The 20871-nt window shown below is 38.2% G+C and overlaps 1 protein-coding gene across 11 annotated transcripts in view; it reads right to left on the bottom strand.

Moving 5' to 3' along the window:
- The window catches only part of Mak (male germ cell associated kinase), a 54885-nt gene extending 34566 nt beyond the window's left edge, over positions 1-20319 (bottom strand). For 9 of the 11 annotated variants that reach the window (XR_013425419.1, XM_078020530.1, XM_078020529.1 and 6 more), the window contains exons 1-5: positions 20050-20203; positions 12093-12422; positions 3952-4006; positions 3184-3305; positions 865-944 (exon numbers count right to left, since the gene is read on the bottom strand). Coding sequence is in view for 10 of the 11 variants with exons in the window: in XM_078020530.1 (XP_077876656.1) it covers positions 865-944; positions 3184-3305; positions 3952-4006; positions 12093-12193 (358 nt within the window). In the remaining variant the exon portion in view is untranslated. The other 2 variants (XM_078020523.1, XM_078020531.1) reach the window with 2 other exon arrangements.
- Between the last annotated feature and the right edge of the window lie 552 nt (positions 20320-20871).

Raw genomic sequence — 20871 nt, forward strand, 5'->3', positions numbered from 1 at the left:
CTTTACCAATGAATTATACTATATTATTATCAGACAAGACATGAACGGAGACTGGGATGGCTGTGTCTGGCTGCAGCAATGATATGATATACACTTTTCCAACTTAATGCCTAAATATCTAGTGTTTCTAAACAAATGTTCTTTAAAAATAAACATGTTAGATTTTTGAACTAATGATTATTCTGGTTTGATAGATATGCAAAAAACCCTACATAAATTAAAATTACATAAATAAGCAATTCATAGAAAACAGGAACAAGCACCTGCTTTAATTTCACTCAGAGAATAATGTAAATCCTAACAATAATCATGAAATATCACACTACAGGGGCTATATGCTACTTAAAAGTTAGTGACTAGTAGAGGATAGGAAAGACAGCAGAATACAACAGACACTAGTATGGCAGTATGTAAAAACGTGGATGTGTAACCGATGTGATTCTGCAATCTGTATACGGGGTAAAAATAGGAGTTCATAACCCACTTGAATCAAATGTATGAAATATGATATGTCAAGAACTTTGTAATGTTTTGAACAACTAATAAAAAATAAATAAATAAATAAAAGTTAGTGACTGCTGACTCTAGAACAAAGAATCCCAGTCTTTCCCAAAAGATCTTCTCACTGTTAAAGTTTCTGTTACAATCAGGGGGCACAGGTTGCAGGATGAATTTATTATGATGACTAAGACAACAGGCTGATGAGCAAGTTATAGAATACAGATACTCCATACAGGATTATGATATTATAAAGTCTGTGCGTATAGATAGGCACGTACCCCATTACTGAACAGTTGGCATACAATTCTTGTGTGTGACCTTGACAATACAGAGACAGGGAGATCAGACTGAAAAGACACCTACCATGTTTATGGATAAACGCCAGCCCTTGCAATATCTGATACATAATATTTCTGATGACTGACTCAGGGAACAATTTGTTTCTGGAAGAAATGAATATACAGTCATGAAACTCTGTTAGCCTTTCTTGGCCTTAAGATACTGGCTAATGGTGTAATTTATAGATTCATAGTGTTAAAGATCATAAATTTAAAGTGTGTTCTGATATTTCATAAAAACGCAAATCCAACAGTGAATGTATTTCATATACATTCAATAGTTAAATTCTTTTTTTTATTGGTTCCTTTTAGTTATACATGATAGTAGATAATATTATACAAGCATGGAATATTTCTTATTCTAATTAGAACTCCATTCTTGTGGGGGTACACAATAGTGGGATTCACTTAGGTATTTTCATATATGAAAATAGGAATATTATGTCAGATTCACTCTACTGTCTTTCTTATTCCTATTCTCCCTCCTTCCCTTCACTCCCCTTTGTCTAATCTACTGAATTTCTCTTCTTCCCCTCTGCCCCCACTCCCACACTACACTGTGGTTTAGCTTCAGCATATCAGTGGAAACAGTCCACCTTTGGATTTGGGGATTGGCTTATTTCACTTAGCATAATAGTCTCCAGATCCATCTATTTACTGGCAAATGTTATAAAGTCATTCATCTTTATGGTTGATGGATATATATATATATATATATATATATATATATATATATATATCACAATGTCTTTATCTATTCATCTGTTATAGGGCACCTAGATTGGCTTCATAGTTTAGCTTCAATAGATAAATTCTAAACTGTCCCAAGAGGAACAAAGTAAATTGGAAAATTGAATCACTATCAGATAAACCAATGGTCTAAGAAATCTGTATTATGTAGGCTCTAAGAGTTTTAAGGGGCATGCATATTTCAGTTTTATATTGCATATTAGTAACTATTACTGTATTTCTGAAGTCCAATAGAAATACACTAATAGTTACAAATGTAAGTCACTAATATACTTGGTTTTCTAGTAGCCACGTTTTTAAAAAAGCAAATGAAGCAGATTAACTTTGAAATTTCTCTAAAAATTTTTATTTTTAACTTATTTTTAACTGATACATAAATACAAAAAATTATACATATTAATTTATTTCAATATGTAATCAATGTAAAATGATTAATAAATTTCTTTTTTTTGTACCAAGTTCTCCAAACTTGGTGTGTAATTTATTGTATGTTAATACCACAGTTCAACTTAGGTATTTCAAGAATTTTCAACTTAGGTATTTCAAGAATTCATTAGCTACATGTGACTAATGGCTACAGTATTAACAATGCGATTTTAATTGTGTTCACATAATGTCTATAGTAAGATTTTAATAAGGACTAAATTAAGGCTGCAAAATATGAATCTCTGCCAGGCCACCAACTGAAGTGACCAACAATTAATATTTTGACCTTTAGAGATTCTGTCTACAGGTGTAACAATTAAAATGAGAATTTCCTTGGGATTGGTAATTATCACTCACTTAGACATTCTCACCAGTGATTTTATTAGGTCCTTTCTTGAGAGCTACTTCAGTCCTTTCTCCATTCTTTTTGGCAGAGCAGTATCGGGCATGGGGCATGCTGGGAAGCACTGTACCCCTGAGCTAGGTTCCCAGCCCTAAGATTAGATGCTTTGATAAGATGCTTGAGAGGACAATAAAGATAATTTCCTTACTTTTGCCTAAGGCCAGATTTATTACTGAATATTATAGTATGGGTAGATTTTTTTTAAAAAAAGCATATATATATTTTTTGAAAGAAGCACATATATTTATTTATATATAAATATTTTAATATTATTTATATAATATATAAACATAAAAAATACACAAATCTCATACATTATATATTATTTAATATTATTTATTATTATGTTATTTATATAAATATATAATAATTATTTATATATAAATATTTTTACATAAAAATATTTACCTTGACTTCTGTAGAAAGTGGCTATGTCCCAGCTGGTCCTTCAGTATAAAGAGCTACCATTCAATAAAAATAATGACTAATGGGGCTGGGGTTGTGGCTCAGCAGTAGAGTGCTCACCTAGCCCTTGTGAGGCGCTGGGTTAGATCCTCAGCACCACATAAAAATAAACAAATAAAGTAAAGGTATTGTGTCCAACTACAACTAAAAAAATATTTAAAAAATAATAACTCCAGTATTTAAATCCACCTCCTGGAGTGATAAATCTATATATCATAATGTATGACATATTGAAAAGATCCAAGAAATTCATGGAAGAAATAATATCCAAAATACAGTTTGTATAAGATTAAGACATACCTGTCTTTCATTAATTGATAGAGGTTTTCTTTCATATATTCAAATATAAAATAAAGATGGTCATTTTCTCTGATAACTTCTTTCAGTTTAATCACATTGGCATGATTAAGTTTCTTCAGAGACTGCAAAACAACAAAGCATTTAAATTCTTAAAGCAAATTTATAGAAGTTGGAAAAATCTTATCAATGCTAGGTATGTTAACTACCTTAAATAATTTTCCATTTCATTTAAATTAGTGAACTGTATTTTAATATCTCCATAATCTAAAAAGAATCTTAGAATATCTGCTTAAAGCAAGTAGCAAATGTTTTAAATAATGAATGCAAAATAAACCAAGTCAATAATGTCCACCAAACATTTTCAATCTGTCACATTTTCTCAAGTCTATTTAACAGGTCTAACTTTTTTTCCTGATTTAGCCATGTGAAACTCCATGTAAAAGTCTCCAAAAATTGTGCCAAGTTATACAGAAAAAATATAAGGAAATAGTATGTTATAGTTTGGAAAGTTGTCTTTCTTTTGATAATATGAATTTAAAATGCTCTTTTAAAAGTGAGAGAACTTTCAAATATGAAGACAGTTATTTTTTGTTCTCCACTAACATCAGAGCAAGAAGAAATGAGAAATGTCTCCAAGAAGGTAAAGGAAAAGCAGACACAATTGTCTTTGGAATGCTTCCCACAGAGAATAGACTGCTCGCCCAGCCACTGTCCCCAGGCCCACCCCAGGAGTTAGGGCTTCAAATGCTTTCCATCTCTAAGATTTACCTTCACTTCTCTCAAGTTCATACATTCGTCCCAAGAATAGAACTTTCTCTTCATCCTGAAATAAATAAAGGAAACGTTTAACATACAGGGTGGAGGAAGACAAGGTACAAATTTGGGTGAGCTGATACTTCTCTTTTTTGTTTAGTTTCTTAACGGAAATCAGCTCCTCCGGCCTCTCAAGGCTGTTGGTAAAGGCTCTTGCCTGTCTGGTCTGACATTCTGCTTTAGCACAAAGATGCATTACCATTAATCTTCCTTTCTGGGTGAGTCCTTAACATTTTCCTAATCAGTTTAGTTATGCTTTGCTCAAAGAGCCTCTTCCATATTTCCTTTCTTTTTTGGAACTTAAAAGATGAATATAAGCAGGTGAGTGGTGCACTCCTATAATTCCAGTAACTCGAGAGGCTAAGGCAGGAAGATCACAAGTTCAAAGATAGCATCAGCAATATAGCAAGGCCCTAGGCAACTCTGTGAGACCCTATCTCAAAATAAAAAATAAAAAGGGCTGGAGATGTGGCTCGGTGGTAAAGCACCCCTGAGTTTACTGCCTAGTACCAAAAAAAAAAAAAGAAAGAAAAAGAAAAGAAAAGAATAAGCAATACTGTACCCCAGAGAGGGACAGGGGAAGAATCACAGTTTTGGTAGCAAATTAGTCAATAATTTGATCAAACAACTTTCATATCATTACCTAGCTTTAGAAAAGAGGACCATAAAGTTAAATGGCTTAAGCAGTGAAGACTCAGAGCGAGAAGGCTTTAGAAGTAGTTTGCTTGCTTCCTTTAGTACTGGAGGCTGAACCAAGCCTTTCCTGGATTTTGTCCTTTTCTTTCCCTCTTCCATCCCAGTGTGGATACCATTAGAGATGCATACCAAGAGTGTATTTAGAGTAATCAAGCAATTCCATTATGTATACCATAGGTAGAAGCTGTGTTTGCATATGAATAGATTTGTAGTCTATTCAATATCAGATAGGAGATGTGTTCTAAAAAATGTTTCTTTAGGGATAGGAATTACACTTGCTGTCTTTTGAAAACTAAAAACCAAATAGGCCCTACTGCTTTAGTTTAGCATTATAATCTCCTACCAAGGTGTTCTAGAAGATCCCCAAGAAGCTTAGTGCTACATTATTAATTGGAATAAGTCTCATAATCCAGAGCCTCTACCAGGGTATAACACACAGTGCAGGAACTGGGGAAAGAGCCGGCAGCACATCACGGTTAAGGACACAGGATGTGAGCTGTGGAGTTGCATGGCCTCGCCGCAGACCTTGGCTCAGCAGCTCACTGACTGATGACCTTGGATGAGTGACTTCATGGCCCCTCTGTACCTCAAATTCCTTAGCCATAAAGTAGAAGCTATTGCACAAGAAAAAGTATATTGCAGAATGTTTAATTCAGGACTCAGTAAACAGTAAATATTCTTATTTTTACCAATTATCTATGATTGACTATAGGACATGTAGCTCATCACTGTTATAATCCCTAAAATACCCTTAATGAATCAGAAATTCAGCTCTAGTCAAGTACTAGAAATTTATGAAGAAATGAAATCAAGGGTCTATCAGTATACCGAAAGATACTTTTCAGTGTTACAGATTCATAAAATTTCTTGCTAAAATATAAAAGATGAATGTAACATAATGCTGAATTTGTAATAAAAATCAGGGCTGTGTTTGTGGCTCAGTGGTAGAGTGCTCACTTAGCATGTGCGAGGCCCTGGGTTCAAAGATCCTCAGCACCACATTAAAATAAATAAATTTCTTTCCCATACTCATATTCTCAGATTGTCCCACCCCACTGGACATCTGCCATCGCCACACATACCCCCACTTCTCCTGGTCACCTCTGTGGTGTGCCAGCCCTTGTCCTCCACTCTACTTTTCAGCCTCGTGGATAACTGAGCATGTCTCATTCTAACAGCACCCACCCCCACACCAATTCCTCGTTCCTCTGTAAAAGGTTTTTAGAATGAAAAATACCTCCTCCCATATAAGCAACTTCTTCTCAAGGGGACACGCTTACTGTCTACTTTGAAGACCAAGGACCGGCAGCTCTTCTCCATCTGCACATTCAGAATGTATTCAGCATAGAATTTATTCTATTTGGGAAAGGGGAAGGAATGGATAGATTTAAAATGTGTTAAACCTAGAATTTTTATGGCCTAAATTGGGAGTGCTGAAATTTTTATGCCATCAAGCATAAGATGATGGTCCTGATCGGATATTATGGGATGTGAGTGGTTTTGGTAAAAAATAGGGATGCATGGAGAACAGAAATCACTGGGTCTGTCATCTGCCATTTTCAGGTGAAGTTCATTCCTTTGCATGGGAATTTATGAGGAAAGGCAAAGTCTTCTCCAGTGGCTCTTGAAGCAACTCAAGGTGAGCTCCACCCCGAGTCTCCCTTCTGCAGACTGAGGAGCAGCCACGCCGACAGTCCTGCCGGCGGCCTGGCTTCACAGTTCCCCACTCCAAGATGTTCTCTTCTGTCCTGTACAGTCACTCAGACACATTTGATCATCACAAGGGACAGTTCTTGAGTGGCTGCTCTCCAAGACCTCACCTTTAAAAATGTCAGACTCTGGCTGCAACCCGGCCTTCCACCATCATTACCCCAGGATGCGTTCACACTCCCCCTTTTCAAGCTTTGCTACTCCTGCAGTCGCCTGCGTGGCTCTGCTGGCCTCATCCAGCCGGCCCAGCCTTTCTTCACTGTCCTCTCAAGGCCCCGCCCTCTCCCAGCTTCCTGCCACTCTTGCTGGGCGTCCTCTGGTCTCTAGTCACCTCGGTGCTGGCAGAGGCTCCGCTTCCACGTCTGTCCACGGAATCTCAGGGGGCCTCTCACTGGTATCCGGCAATTCTTCTGTGATTTCAGTTACCTGGTTACACATTCTTCCCAACTATCCAAAGCCCAGCACCGCTGTCACCATCCTTCCTTCTATTCTTTGCTCTACTGCAGTCTAGCTGATCTCTTCTACAGTTTCATTGGACTGACATTTACTGTAGCCACCAGCTATGTCATAGTCCCCCAATCCAAGGAACACACAGCAGATAATATGGTGTGGATACCAAAAGGCCATTTCTAGCACTTTACTTTTTTTTGCCTTCCACTATAGAGGCTGGAAGAGTAAAAACTGTCCCCTTGCAGGTCCTTGGAAGTAGGGAGACCAAGACCCAATTCTAGCCAATAACATGAGAGGGAAGTCCTTAGGGCTCTGAGAAAGAAATAATACTTTCTTAAAGGATAAGAGAAGAGTTTGCTGGTATTATTCTTCCTCCTTCCCATCTTGAACATAGGTGTAATGCCTGGAGGTGAAGTAGCCACAATGTGGTCATTAGGTGACATATTTGAACAACAACAAAAAGTGTTAACTGCTCAGTATGAAGAAGATAGAAAAGACCTATATTCTTTGGGTACCCTGTTGCATCATTAAAAGAGTTCTGGAATCAACACTTCAGATATGTCAGAAAAACAAATCACTTATCTAAGTCATCATTTTTTAACTTACTTATGTGTTTGTTACTTGCAGCAAGAGGCATTCTTAAACAATACAGATGCATTTCAGTCACTAGCTATTACTTATCTTCCAGTTGAATACGTCTCCTTTTAAAAAATCTTTCCCCTGGGATTAGTCATTTTCTACACTCTCTGGCTTCCCCCTATTCTCCCAGTGTTCTTTGTAAAACCCTCTTCCAGAGCCCACCCTTTCTATGCTGGGGTTTGTCAGTCATCTGTGTGAGGACTTCTTCGCATCTCCCTCTATAGAGTTTCAATTACCATCTGCAGACTAATTCAGGTTAGTATACCTTATCTGAAATGTTTGAGACAAGAAGTATTTCAGATTTTGGATTTTGGAATATTTGTCTATCTATGATGAGATATCTTGAGGATGAGACCTAAGTCTAAATATGAAATTCATTTATGTTTCATATACACTTCATACATACAGACTGAAAGCAATCTTATAAAACCTTTTTAGTGTGCCTGCATTTTAGCTATGATCTCATGGAACTCCACGCATGAAGTGACTGTGGAATTTTCCACCATCATATTCTATTGGTGCTCAAAAATTTCATATATGGGATCATTTGAATTTCAGAAATGTGGATTAGGAATGCTCAACTGATAATTCCAAATAACCAAGCTAGAGCTTTGAGCTTTTAAATGCAAATATGAAATTTGGTTTGCAAATCTGGTTACCTCTATTCATTTTAATAATCTTTTCCCTCCAAAATTTCATGCACACTATTCTTACTGACTGGATCATTCTCCCCTATCCCACCTTTTTTTTCACGTACATGCACATGCTGGGGATTAAATCCAGGGCCTCGTGCATGCTGGGTGAGTACTCTACCAACCCATCCCCCCTCCTGTTTTTTTGTAATTGTTTTCTCATTCTTGAGGTCTCTTTCTATGGGAAACCTTTTATATTACTTTCCTAGCATCACTTCTCTGTGTTCCCCAGGACCCAACATCCCCCCATCATAGGATTTAACATACTTTATGTTGTTGGCTTCTTCAATATGCACAGTAATGTGTCTCCCTTGTCTTTATTTTATCCTGAGCACCAAGTAAAATAAGAGTTTAGCAATTGTGTGCTGTGTGAATTTTTAAATCTTCTCAACTCTCACAAGACTCATTCATTTCTGCTCTATCCTTGCTTCAGAACGCTGGTGGACAGGGAATATAGCTCAGAGTGTCTGCCATATATATATGAGCTAACTATCCAAGAACCCTTCTTCTCATCCTCTTTACTGACAGAGCTCAGCTTTGTTTCAGGGATACAAAATGTCCAGCCAAGTACTCAGTTTCCCAGCCTCCCTTATAGCTAGGTGTGTCATGTGACACAGTCTGGCCAATGGGAAGTAACCAGAACTCCTCTGGATAGGACCATGGGAAAGATTTTGCTTCTCAAATTTTAAAAAAGTAAAATAACTAACTGGCCTCAGCCCTTCCCATTTCTTCTTCCTTAGAACTCATACTTAATGCCTGGAGCAGCTACAGCTATTTTTGGAAGACAGAGGAGCCTACGTGGGTGATGATATCATTGAGACAGGGTACTAGCCTGGGCTGCCTACTCAAGACTTAAAAAAGAAAATAACAGCAGGTTGAGATCTAATTCACGTATTAGAGAAGTCATTCACTTAAAATATATAACTCAATGGCTGACCTGTGCCAAGACTTTTTATTATGTGAGAAAAATAAACCCCTATTTAAGTTACTTTTGGCTGAAGCTTTTAATATTTCAATCGCCAAAGCATTCCTAAATTGCCCCTTATGACCTCTTCTTATCCCTCAACCTGTTTGACTTCTTAGAGTATCGGTTCCCTCATTGCTCCCAACACTTTACCTAGGTCCATGCAAGTGAGACCAGTTCCCCGTTTTATGAAAATGAAGCTTAAAACAAACACCATGTTTTTACCACACGAACAAAATAATGAGCATTTTGTCATAGAGATCCGAATGGTGGGGACCTTCCATGACACCACAAGACCCATCCCTTATCCTTTCTCCTGCCTTCTTCACCAGAAGCCACAGTTGTCAGGAATTTTGTGTTTATCTTCCAGGCCTTTAAAGATATTTTTCTAAAAAAATCTACTGTGTATTAAAAAGTACTTCTTTGTGGGTTTTTACATAATCATCTTAATCTACAAATGAGGAGAATTTCATCTCATTTCTCTGACATGTCCATTTCTTTGGTTTCTGCCCAAATGGTCCAGTCAGGAGCTCCAGGGCAAGACGGATCAGCACAGGGACATGGCTCACCCGGGCTCGTGGCCAGCTTTCCTGGCCCTACTTCTGCTGAATCACACAGCTTTTCTCAGGTTAGGAAAGTTTCTTTTTATTCCTATTTGCTGAGAATTTTTCTTTAAATCATGAATAGGTGCTGAATTTTATTAAGTCACACTGGTACATCTTTCTTTTATATTATTGCACACTGCATACTTACTTATTTATTAATAAGAACAATCTGAAAATATAGTTTCCTTATTCATGTAATGTTTTGTATAATGATATTTTATTTTTTAATTAACTTTTTTATTTATATATGACAGAGGAATGCATCAGAATTCTTTGTGTGTGTGTCTTCACACATGTACTTTGGATAATGATGTCCATCACATTCTACCATCCTTGCTAACCTCCTGCCCCCTCCCTTCCCCTCCCACCCCTCTGCCCTATCTAGAGTTCCTCTATTCCTCCCATGCTCTCCCTCCCTACCCCACTGTAGGATAATGATATTTTAAACTATTTGTTAAGCATTTAAATTTTAGATCATCATACTTCTGGGGACATGGTGATCAGTCTCATCCTGGTGGAAGCCAACTGCCGTGTCGTGAAGAGGAATGGAAGCCTCTTGCCACTGACCTGTACAAACTCACCAACCCTGTGAGTGAGTGTCATGGGTCAAATCGTGTCCTTCAAACATTCCTAGGTTGAAGACTGAATCCCCGGAACCCCAGTGTAACTATATTTGAATACAGTTACAGTCATTATAGAGGAAATCAAGTTAAAATGAAGTCATTGGGTCGGTTCCTAATCCAGTAGAACCAGTGCCCTTATAAGAAGGGGAAACCTGGACGCAGAGATAGGGATAGGGAGATGATGATGCCAAGGAGCGCAGAAACAAGACGGCCTCCGTGGGCCGGGGAGAGAGGCCTGGAACAGATCCTTCCCTCCCGGCCTTCAGAAGGGACCACCCCGGCAACACTCTGACTTTAGACTTTCAGGCTCCAGAATGGTAAGAAAATTAATGTGTTGTTTAAGGCCATCCAGTCTGTGAGTTTGTTACAGTAGCCCTTTATGGCATGGAATGAATTGTGTCCCCATTCACCTCCCCAAAAATTCACATGTTGAAGTCCTCACCCTTAGCCCCTCAGAGTGACTGTATTTGGGGCTAGGGTCTTTAAAGAGGTATTTAAATGAGATTCTTAGGAAGGGCCATTAATCTGATCTGACTGGTGTCCTTATAAAAAGAAGAGGTTATGACTTAGACACACACAGAGGGAAGAACCTACGGAGACACAGAAAGACAGCCATCTGCAAGTCAAGGAGAAAGACCTCAGAAGAATGCAATCCTGCCAGCACCTTGATCTCAGACTCCCAGCCTCTACAGCTACCAAGAAATCAATGGAAACAAATTTCTGATATTTGGCTGGGCATGGTGATTCCCACCTATAATCACACCTAATTGGGAGGCTGAGGCAGGAGGACTGAAAGTTTGAGGCCAGCCTGGGCAACTCAATAAGACCCAGTCTCCAAATAAAATTTAAAATAGAGCCGAGGGTATAGCTCAGTGGTAGAAGCCCTGCATTGGATCCCTAATAAAATTCTGCTTTTCAAGCCAATCAGACTGGCACGGAGCCCTAGCAGACTAATATAGTGAGCCTCACTGCGAGTTGATAGCCCAGCTCCACTCAAGCCTTCAGATGACTGCAAGCTTGGTCAATATCCCAGTGCCAATTCATGAGAAGCCCCAAGCCAGAACTACCCAGTTAAGTCACCTCTGGAGTCCTGACCCTCAGAAACTGTGTAAATTAATAAATATTTGTTCTTATTTTAAATCACTAAGTTTTATGGTATTTTGTTATGCACCAACAGATAAATACAACAGATTAAAAAGAAATAATTAGCAATATTTAATGCTATTCAATTGGCATACTCAGGAAAATATCCTATGCCATTCTGAAGTCAATTTCACACTGAAATACCACCTTACATTGAAGCTTATTGTTTTAAAAATAATAAAAAGCTCTACGCTGTATTCAACTTAATTTTTTTTTTTATTATGGTGCTGGGATTGAACCCAGAGCAGTCACTGCACACTCTGCCACTGAGCAACACCATGGGTCATCAACTGATGAAATGAAAATTACTCATTACTTTTAGGTTGAGTCTAAATGTATTATTCATAAAGAGAAGAGCACTTCATGCTTTTCATTTATCAGAATATCTGGGAAAAGCAGAAAATTAAAGAAATGTATAATAGGCTCCACAGAAGATTCCCTTTTTCCAGAACAGCATCGCTCACTAGTCAAACGAGCATGGGATCTGAACTAGACCGCTCTAGGTGCTTGTTGGCAATCTCAAGCAAGCCAAGGAGAGCAAGACCAGAGCTGCACACGTAAGAATGGCACATACCTCTTGATGGCCACCAGCTCCCCAGACTCGTTACTCTTGCCCATCAGCACACTCCCGTAGGTGCCGTCCCCCAACTGTCTCATGGTCGTGTATCGGTTCATCTTGGAAAAATTATGCAGCAGACGTTGTGGACTGAAATGACTTCCTTGTTGAATATTAATTTAAACACTTCTTTATCTTTACTCGTTTTTGCCCTCACTCTGTTGTTGTTACAGTGGTGACAGGTTTGTCATCCTTAAATTTAGGCTCTGCCTCAGGATTATGTAGATTCATGAGATGCAGCAATAAGGAATCTGGCAAAGAAACACTGCTTCCATTCTTATGAACACCCTATAAAAAACAAGAGGAAAATGAGTTTTAACTCAAGTGTCTCTGCAAAACATGTACTGCAACCTAGAGGACAGAGAGAAATCATCAATAATGACAGTACCATTTGTCAGCAAGTCATTTGTGTTATGTGGAAGGAAGATCCACATAACACAATCCATTCGTTGAATGCTTCATTCACACTGTACTGTGCTATTTATCTTATGATTGTGCAATATTGGTTAATGATTTATTTGATTCCTTTTTAATGGATATAACCTATCTTATTCTCCAAATAAGAACCTGAAAAATGTGACATCTAAACAGTATCCAGGGCTGGGGATAGAGCAGAGTTGGTAGAGTGCTTGCCTCACATGCACAAGACCATGGAGGTTCGATCCTCAGCACCACAATAAAAAAAAAAAAAAAAAAAGAAAGAAAGAAAGAAAAAGAAAAGAAATAAAATAAACAATATCTATTTTTTGAATTAATTTTTGCATCATTTTAAATTTAGCAAATTAATTTAAAATTATACCCTTTGTAAAAATATTTCCAGATGATCAGCTATCCCAATTAGGAAAGGTAAAAATAAAGCAAACTTGTTTTATATGAAGAAAAGAACATTATTAAAGAACTTCATATTTCATTAAGGTAAAATGCCACTTTTATATTAAACCAAGAAAAATTTATGTGCTAATTAGGAATTTGTATCACACTTGGTTCATATCAAGAAATGAGAAATAGAAAACTCTGAAGACTGAGGTTTGAATCTCAGCCAGCTTTCAAATCCCTGCATCACAGGCAAAACTTTCAATCTACTGGACTTGAATTTACATAACAAGGTCATTTCAACACTAAAAGAACCCATGAAACTATAAACATATTTTCTAAACACTTTGAGCCACCCCCTCAAACTCAAGCTTAGTAAAACAGCTTTTTTTTTTTTAAACCATTATTTCATTATTACAATGACACTTTGCTCCAGTGACATACGTGAGTGGCCCTTAGATGGCAAGAGCCAGGTAAAAATGATTTGCTTATTTTATTGCTTGTGAGCTGTGATTAACAATGAAGTCAGCAGAGCATAGGCTATATCACTTCTTATTTTTTTATATAATTTTCTCCTATTTTCCAGACCTTTAATTTAACTTTAAAAACCCTTTTATTTGGAAATAAGTTCAAGTTTACAGATAAGGTGAAAGAAAGAACAATACAAAGAGTCTAGATTTACCCATTATGAATGTTTTGTCCCATTTCCCTTATTATTTGAGCACTTTGCAACCTTTTTTTTTTCCTGAACCATTTAAGTTTAACTTGAATGCATGGTGACCCTGTACCCCTACTAAAGATGAACACAATACTTACATAAATCAATCCTACTCCAGTTTTCTCAGTTGATTCAATCATACTCTTTATAGCACTGCCCCCTCTAGTTCAGGATAGAATCTATGATCAGTTTTTACATTTCATTGTCATCTGGCTATAAAGTTTTGTGGGGGAAGGGGTTAGTTATATAATTGCATGATTTATTTGCCTACAAGTTAGGAAATTTTGTGTGTACATTGATCCATTATTTGGTGGCTATAACGTCTGACAGTGCATGACCAATTACAGATTTAAAGTAGAACATAAAACAGTACCAATCTTAAGTGCATGGAAATTGTATTTTTTTCATTATAATTTGAATGACAGAAGTTTACTTTTAAATATTTTTGAGAGTAAATAAATTTGGAAAGAACTTCTTTATATCATCTTTTTGAATTTTAAAAATAAGAAATTTATTATTAAAAGAACAAGGGACAGGGTCTAGATTCAAACCAGGTATCCTGCAAGTGCAAGCTTCCTTGAAGGTGGATCCGGAGAGTGAATTTGGAACAGTCCTTTGGACAGCGCTTTATCAAATGTAAAGCTTCCACTTCCTGGCTTATTTTCCAGTTTGTATCCTACCATCAGGAATGTCATTATCCGACTGAGCAGGAAAGAATCATGAAAGATTTTGAGCTGGAAGAGTTTGGAATTTTGAATGTTTTGGGAATTTGGGAATATTTACATCTTCATAATGAAATATCTTGGGAATGGGACCCAAGTCTAAACAAAAAATTCACTTATGTTCCCTATGCAGAGCCTGAAGGTAATTATATGCCATTTCAGGATGCTTGTATCTTGACCATGACTAGTAACGTGTGGTCAGGTGTGAAATTTTCGACTTGCATTGTTAATACTCAAAATGTGCTTCAGATTTTGGAGCATTCTGGATTTTGGGTTTTTAGATTAGCAATGCTCAACCTGTATTTATGAAGCAGTTAGCACAGTATTGACATACACTATCCAGTAAAGACTCATGAACCCTATGTGAAACTCCTGGGGGAGATGTATTTTGGAATCCAGAAGTTTCCATATTTCAGAAAAGTAATACGGTACTTATACCAGTGTTATGATATATTTTCAAGCCATATCTTAATATACCTGAAAAAACTACATGAAAAGTATACTAAATAAAATAGGTAAAGACTATAAATGTCCTCATGCCATTTATCTTGCTTTCTTATGAATGAATTTACTCAATTTTATTTTATTATTTTTTAGTTGTAGATGGACATAATATCTTTATTTTATTTATTTATTCTTATGTGGTGCTTAGAACCCAGTGCCTCATACATGCTAGGCAAGTGTTTTACCACTGAGCTATAAAACTCCAGCCCCTACACAATTTTATTTTAAACATTTTAATTTTCAGAGTTTTGTGGATTTCAAAATCATGGATAAGAAATTATAGATCTGTACATATTAGAAGGTAGAGGTATCTTTCAGGTTTTACTAGGTCCTAATTTTATTACTTCCTTAAACAAAGCACACACCTAGTATCTACCTCACTGCAATAACTAATCAGTTTTTCTCCCACTGTTTGATTTTAGTTCTTCATTTTAAGGAAATATTTTCAATACATTCCTATTTATCATTCCTGTTTTATGTTTAGAAATCTCTTATTCTTTTTTTTAAAATGCTTTGCTTTGTTAAAAATTACTTGTATTCCTCATTGAATTTTAAAATTTATGCTCTTTATCCATTTTATTTTAATTATGATTATTAGTGCATACTAATTGTGGCATTTTCATGCTTGCATATAACATACTTTTACTCTACTGAAATCTCTTGTTCTAAGACTTTGTGATTAGTTGCACATGGTTAATATCAAAATATAAGCACCATTAAAAGAAATCACTGATTTTATAATGCCTTTTATAATTTGGTACTTCATTTAAAGATTATTTTTTCTCTCACTGTAGCACTTTTACTTCCACAAAATAAAATTAAAGAAATTGCTTTTCTATTACATATGGGAATTTAGGTGCAACAAGGATATGTTGTAGTTGTCAAAGTACCTAAAGCTTTCGAACCCAGGCTTTCTTGAGAAAGATATACATGTACAGAGAAGTAAAACAACACTGTTTTTCCTGTTCACTGATGGAAGAATTCTGTGGGACCTTTAAATGGCAGAGAGTTTGTATTAATTTAATACATATCCTACTTCACATAGAGAATAATCTCTTCAAAGGCACACGGAAAATAATTTAAGCTATGCTAACTCTGAAGCCAGGATCTTAGAAAAACAAAACAAAAAATGAAAACAAAAACCACAACAGTAGATTCCATTCCTATGTAAGGGTTACTTCATTTTTCTTAACTTAAGCCTAAACTAAATATCATAACAAATGCCAGCAAATGATTTGCTATTTGCCTTTGAAAAAGCAAAGTTTTTATAAGTGGTCTTTATTTATATATACACACTGATTCAAAATATTAAGTTGTTAATATGGAAAAAGGTAAAAATCTTTGTATGTTATTCCAAACTAAAACACATGTTTTTCTTAATTTGCCCTGTATTTATGAAGCAGTTAGAGCAGTATTGACATACACTATCCTGTAAAGACTCATGAACCCTATGTGAAACTCCTGGGGGAGATGTAATTGTACTATGATTTAACAAAACCTGAATTAAAACTTATTTCTTATCATTTGAGAGTCTGTTAAATCAGCATTTTGCAGGTTATCACCAGCACATTAGATTGCTAACCACTCTTCTAAGGTGACATACACCTGTACCTTTTGTAGAAATGTGCTCTTTGTAGGTTTACTGGTCCTTTCTGGTTAGATAGCAATATAGAGAATATATATCATATTCCTCATGTCAGTAATATAGTGAAATAAAACCATGGAAGGATAAATGACCTGTCTATGATCAATCAGAGAATCATTGATGGAGTTGGCTTAATTCTTGCATTAGATTTGAAGCTGTTTTTTTTTTTTAAGTCTAGTCACCAATTATAAACACTGGTTCTTATGCAGTTATGATCACTGATGCAGCGGAAGGAACCAAACCATCCATGCTCTAAAACCCCACAACTTAACATTAAGATCCCTAACCCAGCTCCTCACCCTGAACCACCACCATACTGCTGGCCAGTGGGCAAGCGCAAGGGTTCAACTCCCTACCCTGAAGCCTGAGGCTGTACCTGGGTCTTCCAGATACCTGGAAAGACACTGAAAAATCCCAGAAACAATAAAGGGAAAGTGTGAGATGTTAGAACTTGGAAGGTTAAGGGAGAAGGAGTCATGTAGAACTCCCCTCATAAAAATAATTCAGAAGTGAAGTCGCACGACAGCATCATTTCTTCTTTTAACCAAATGATTTTCATGGTAATGCTTACTCAAGTAAGGTCCTGAGAGGCAGAAGGTAACGAGGCAATTCTGAGAGAGGACATGCTGCTTGAAAAGGAATGGAAGAGGAGCTACTCCCAGAAGATGATTATGGTGGTCACCAAGATGGTGTGGGGGTTGTTATCCAGGAAGTGGAATCAAGTGCAGAGGTAAGAGGGCCACCAGAAACAATCAGCAGGCACCCAACAACCTGAAGAAAAGGAATTAACTGCCTCTCTCTTTCACCCAGTGAGAGCACCAATCACCATCACCACCACTACCTTGAGGTGAGAGGGTGACCCTAAATCTGCACCAGGACATCAGTAAAACAGAACACTGAGTCACTGATGACTTTCTGCATTGGCCTGGAAGCCCCACCATTTTGGGAGGGGCTGTTAGGGAAACTTCATCCTGCCTACCTAACATGGTTTATCTGAAGTAAGGAAGGTTACTTCAATTGAGGAGAGCTATAGGTCAGAGAATACTTAAGAATTAGGGAAGAATAAATATGGAGCCCAACTGTTTCCCAGCTTCTTTCTTTTGAGGGGTGAGTGGGGAACATTATGGATATGACATGAATTTTTATTTATTTATTTGTTTTTGCAGTGCTAGGGATTGAAACCAGGGCTTTATGCATGCTAGGCAAGCACACCACCACTGAGTCACATCCCTAGCCCTGTCACATCAATTTTCTAAAATGTTTTGATTTGTAGGTCTGGAAGAATCTGCCCAGTTTAAGCCCTACCTAACCTTTAAAAACAACTTTGTGTACTGTGCTCTCAAATATAAACTCTAGAAAGGCATCTGCTGAGCCATTATAATTAACAAATAAACAGCTCTTCGGGGTAAGAAGCCGATTACTTCAGCTTTCCTTTCAATCCTCTGAAATATAGGGACAATGGCCTCATGTTAAGAGGCATGGACATAGCCAAGCACAGTGCTGCATGCCTATAATCCCAGCTACTGAGAAGGCTAAGGTGGGAGGATTACAAGCAGAGGTCAGTCTGGGCAATTTACTAAGAGCCTCATCTCAAAAAAAAAGCCAGCAGGAAGGTGGGGCATGGATATGAAGGCAGTTTAAAAAATAAATAAATATTTCCATGTACTTACTCACTGATAGCACATATACAACTGCTTTTATCAGTGCAATATTGCAAGGTCCTAAGCTTATTACTAGTTAAAACTAGTATATGTAACTTGTATATATAACTCAAAACAGATCGCTGTGGTTCTCCACTTCACACATAATACTGCTCTACAAGTTACATCTATTCTTATTTGTTGAGCAATGGAAAGCTAGTTCTGCAAAATAAGGATGTACTAACATGATTGCTTATGTACTTGAATATATGAAATATATATTCAAAAAAACCCTAAGAAAATGTAATACAACTATGATCCTCAATTAAGTTAACAGAATTGTTAGCAACTCAGAATTTTCTACAAGAGAGCTACAATATCTATAGACTTTTCTACAAGTTAAACGCTTGTGATTTTTCAAAAAGACACTTATTTAAAGAGTCTCAATTATAGACTTTCACTAATAAATACCCTCATAATTTACCCCTTATTCTAGTTTTCTTATTTTTATCTAAGTGTACAATTACAGTTTAAGTGCACAATTAGTGTAAACTTGGCCTTTATTCTCAACAGCTTTGTCCAGCTAATAAGGGATTAGATAAGATTAAAGAAGATCAGCACAGAGGGCAAATGGAGGTTAAAACCTGTGTCTGCTAATCACAAAATAGACAGGGTTTAGATGTGTTCAACTTGTCATGGAAAACATATTATCATGGTATCATTTCAATACTGGCATTAATGGTTGTAAAACAGAACTGGAATTAGCATTTTAAAAAAAGACCAACTTTGTTAATGAGCAAAAAAGATGTCAAATTAACTGCGTTATAAGTTTAAGAAATTCGATGCTGGGTTATTATGATGGGAAACAAAGACTCTGTCCTAAGAAAATAAAAGCACAGTGTTGTGTGTGAACATTTACAAATTATTTAAAAACTAAAAGAAACAAACCCACACCAAGCAAGAGATCAAGCATCCTGCCCCGAACCAGCTGTGTGTGGCCTTAGTGAAGGTGGCCTCCTTCAGGTGAAGCTCCTCCCTCCCCGACGGCGATTTTGACTCAAGGGGTTGGGTCTTTTTCTGGTCAAAATTAGTCTGATAACTTCCAGTTCCCACTATGAGAATTCCGTTATCAATAGAATAAATGCTCATTTTAAAAGATTAAACACAACTACATAAATCTCTTTGTAGAGTTGTAATTATAACCACTAAAACCGCCCCCGGACCCCTCACCTCTTGCCTGCCCCTAAATTAAAATGCCTTGTTTGCAGTATTGGGAGAGTTCTGCTCACACACACTGATCTTTCTCCGCAAACCAGAGCCCTTAAAGGCTCCAGAGGCCGGTGTCAAGCGGTTTGCAGCGAGGGCGTCGTCCAGACAGCCGTGGGCGGGGGCTCCCGGGGCACCTGCACCTGCTCCAGGACCCTCCCAGAGGAGGGCTTGGCGGGACGCCCCCCAGGGTCACCGGGTGCCAGGATTCCGCTTTTACCAGCACGTCGTTTAGGATGCACCAGCGAGGGCCGGATTTGGACCCCGTTTCTTTCTTCTCCCTCCTTTTAAATTCTGTAACAGCTCTGAACTCACTTTCGCTTCCTCCCCGAGGCGCAGTCCCGCCCCTCACTCCCAAAGGTAGTGTCCCCTCCATCCCCAGGCTGCAGGGCAAGAGAAGGAAATGGGGTTCTGGAGAAGTTCGGGTCGGGGGTCTCTTACACTGAGGACAGCCCACCGTAATCCTCCACTCCGCACCGTCCCCCCATCGTAGACGGCGGGAAAGTGGTCTAGGGGCTTGGGAAGCCTTGCGTGCAATCCGCGCCGGCCGACCCTCCCCGGCCGCTCCGCCCTCCCGGGACCCTCCTCCCGCCACTCCTTCCCCTACCGGCGTCCAGGTCCGGTCTCTCGGCAGAGATTGGCCCCGATAGGACTGGGCGCCGAGGGGGCATGCCGGGCGGCCGCGCAGGACAAGCTTGGGCTGGGTTGGATACAGGATGGTGGCCCCACAGCCCGCTCGGGATTACCCGCCCGCGCCGACCGCTTACCTCTTTCGCTCTCTTGTGAAGCTCTGGCGTCCTGTGTGTTTCATCTCCTAGGAAACCGCGGGGGCACGGCTGCCCGCGCGCAGCCGGCCGCTTACACCCCGCCCACAGAGGGCGTGTCCCATCTGGGTAGGCACCGCCCTATCAGAGCAAGCCCCGCCCCAAGATGGGCGTGGCCCAGAGACCACCTGGACCGTCCTTTAAGCTTATGTTCTTGTCTGTTTAAGGGTTTGAAAGAGTCTGCCTTCTCAGCCAGTTCTTTACTAGAGTTTGGTTTTGGTATTGCTCAGATTCATTCTAAAAAGTCTTGATTCTTTAAATCTGGTTCCCAGTCTGGGCAGGGAGAGGGAAGGGCGTATGTTTGCCTCCTACTGTACTTTATTTGTATACTTTCTGGAGAAACCTGCTCTTGTATTGCAGTTCCTTATGTTGGTCAATTTCTCAGATATATAGTTTCTCCTGGCTTGCATTCTGAGTTTGTTTTCATTTATTCATTTAGAGAACCCATTCAGTACCAATCACAGGGTTAGCAGCAATAGCAATGTAAATGGATGAATGTGTGAATAAATGAGTAAATAGTAACTAGAGTTGTGCAAAGAGCGCACACTTGTGTTGCTGCAAAAAAAAAAAAATCGTATGGGCTGGCAGAAAGGTCCCATGAATCA

The sequence above is a fragment of the Ictidomys tridecemlineatus genome, chromosome 8, assembly GCF_052094955.1.
Source record: "Ictidomys tridecemlineatus isolate mIctTri1 chromosome 8, mIctTri1.hap1, whole genome shotgun sequence".
Lineage (NCBI taxonomy): Eukaryota > Metazoa > Chordata > Mammalia > Rodentia > Sciuridae > Ictidomys > Ictidomys tridecemlineatus.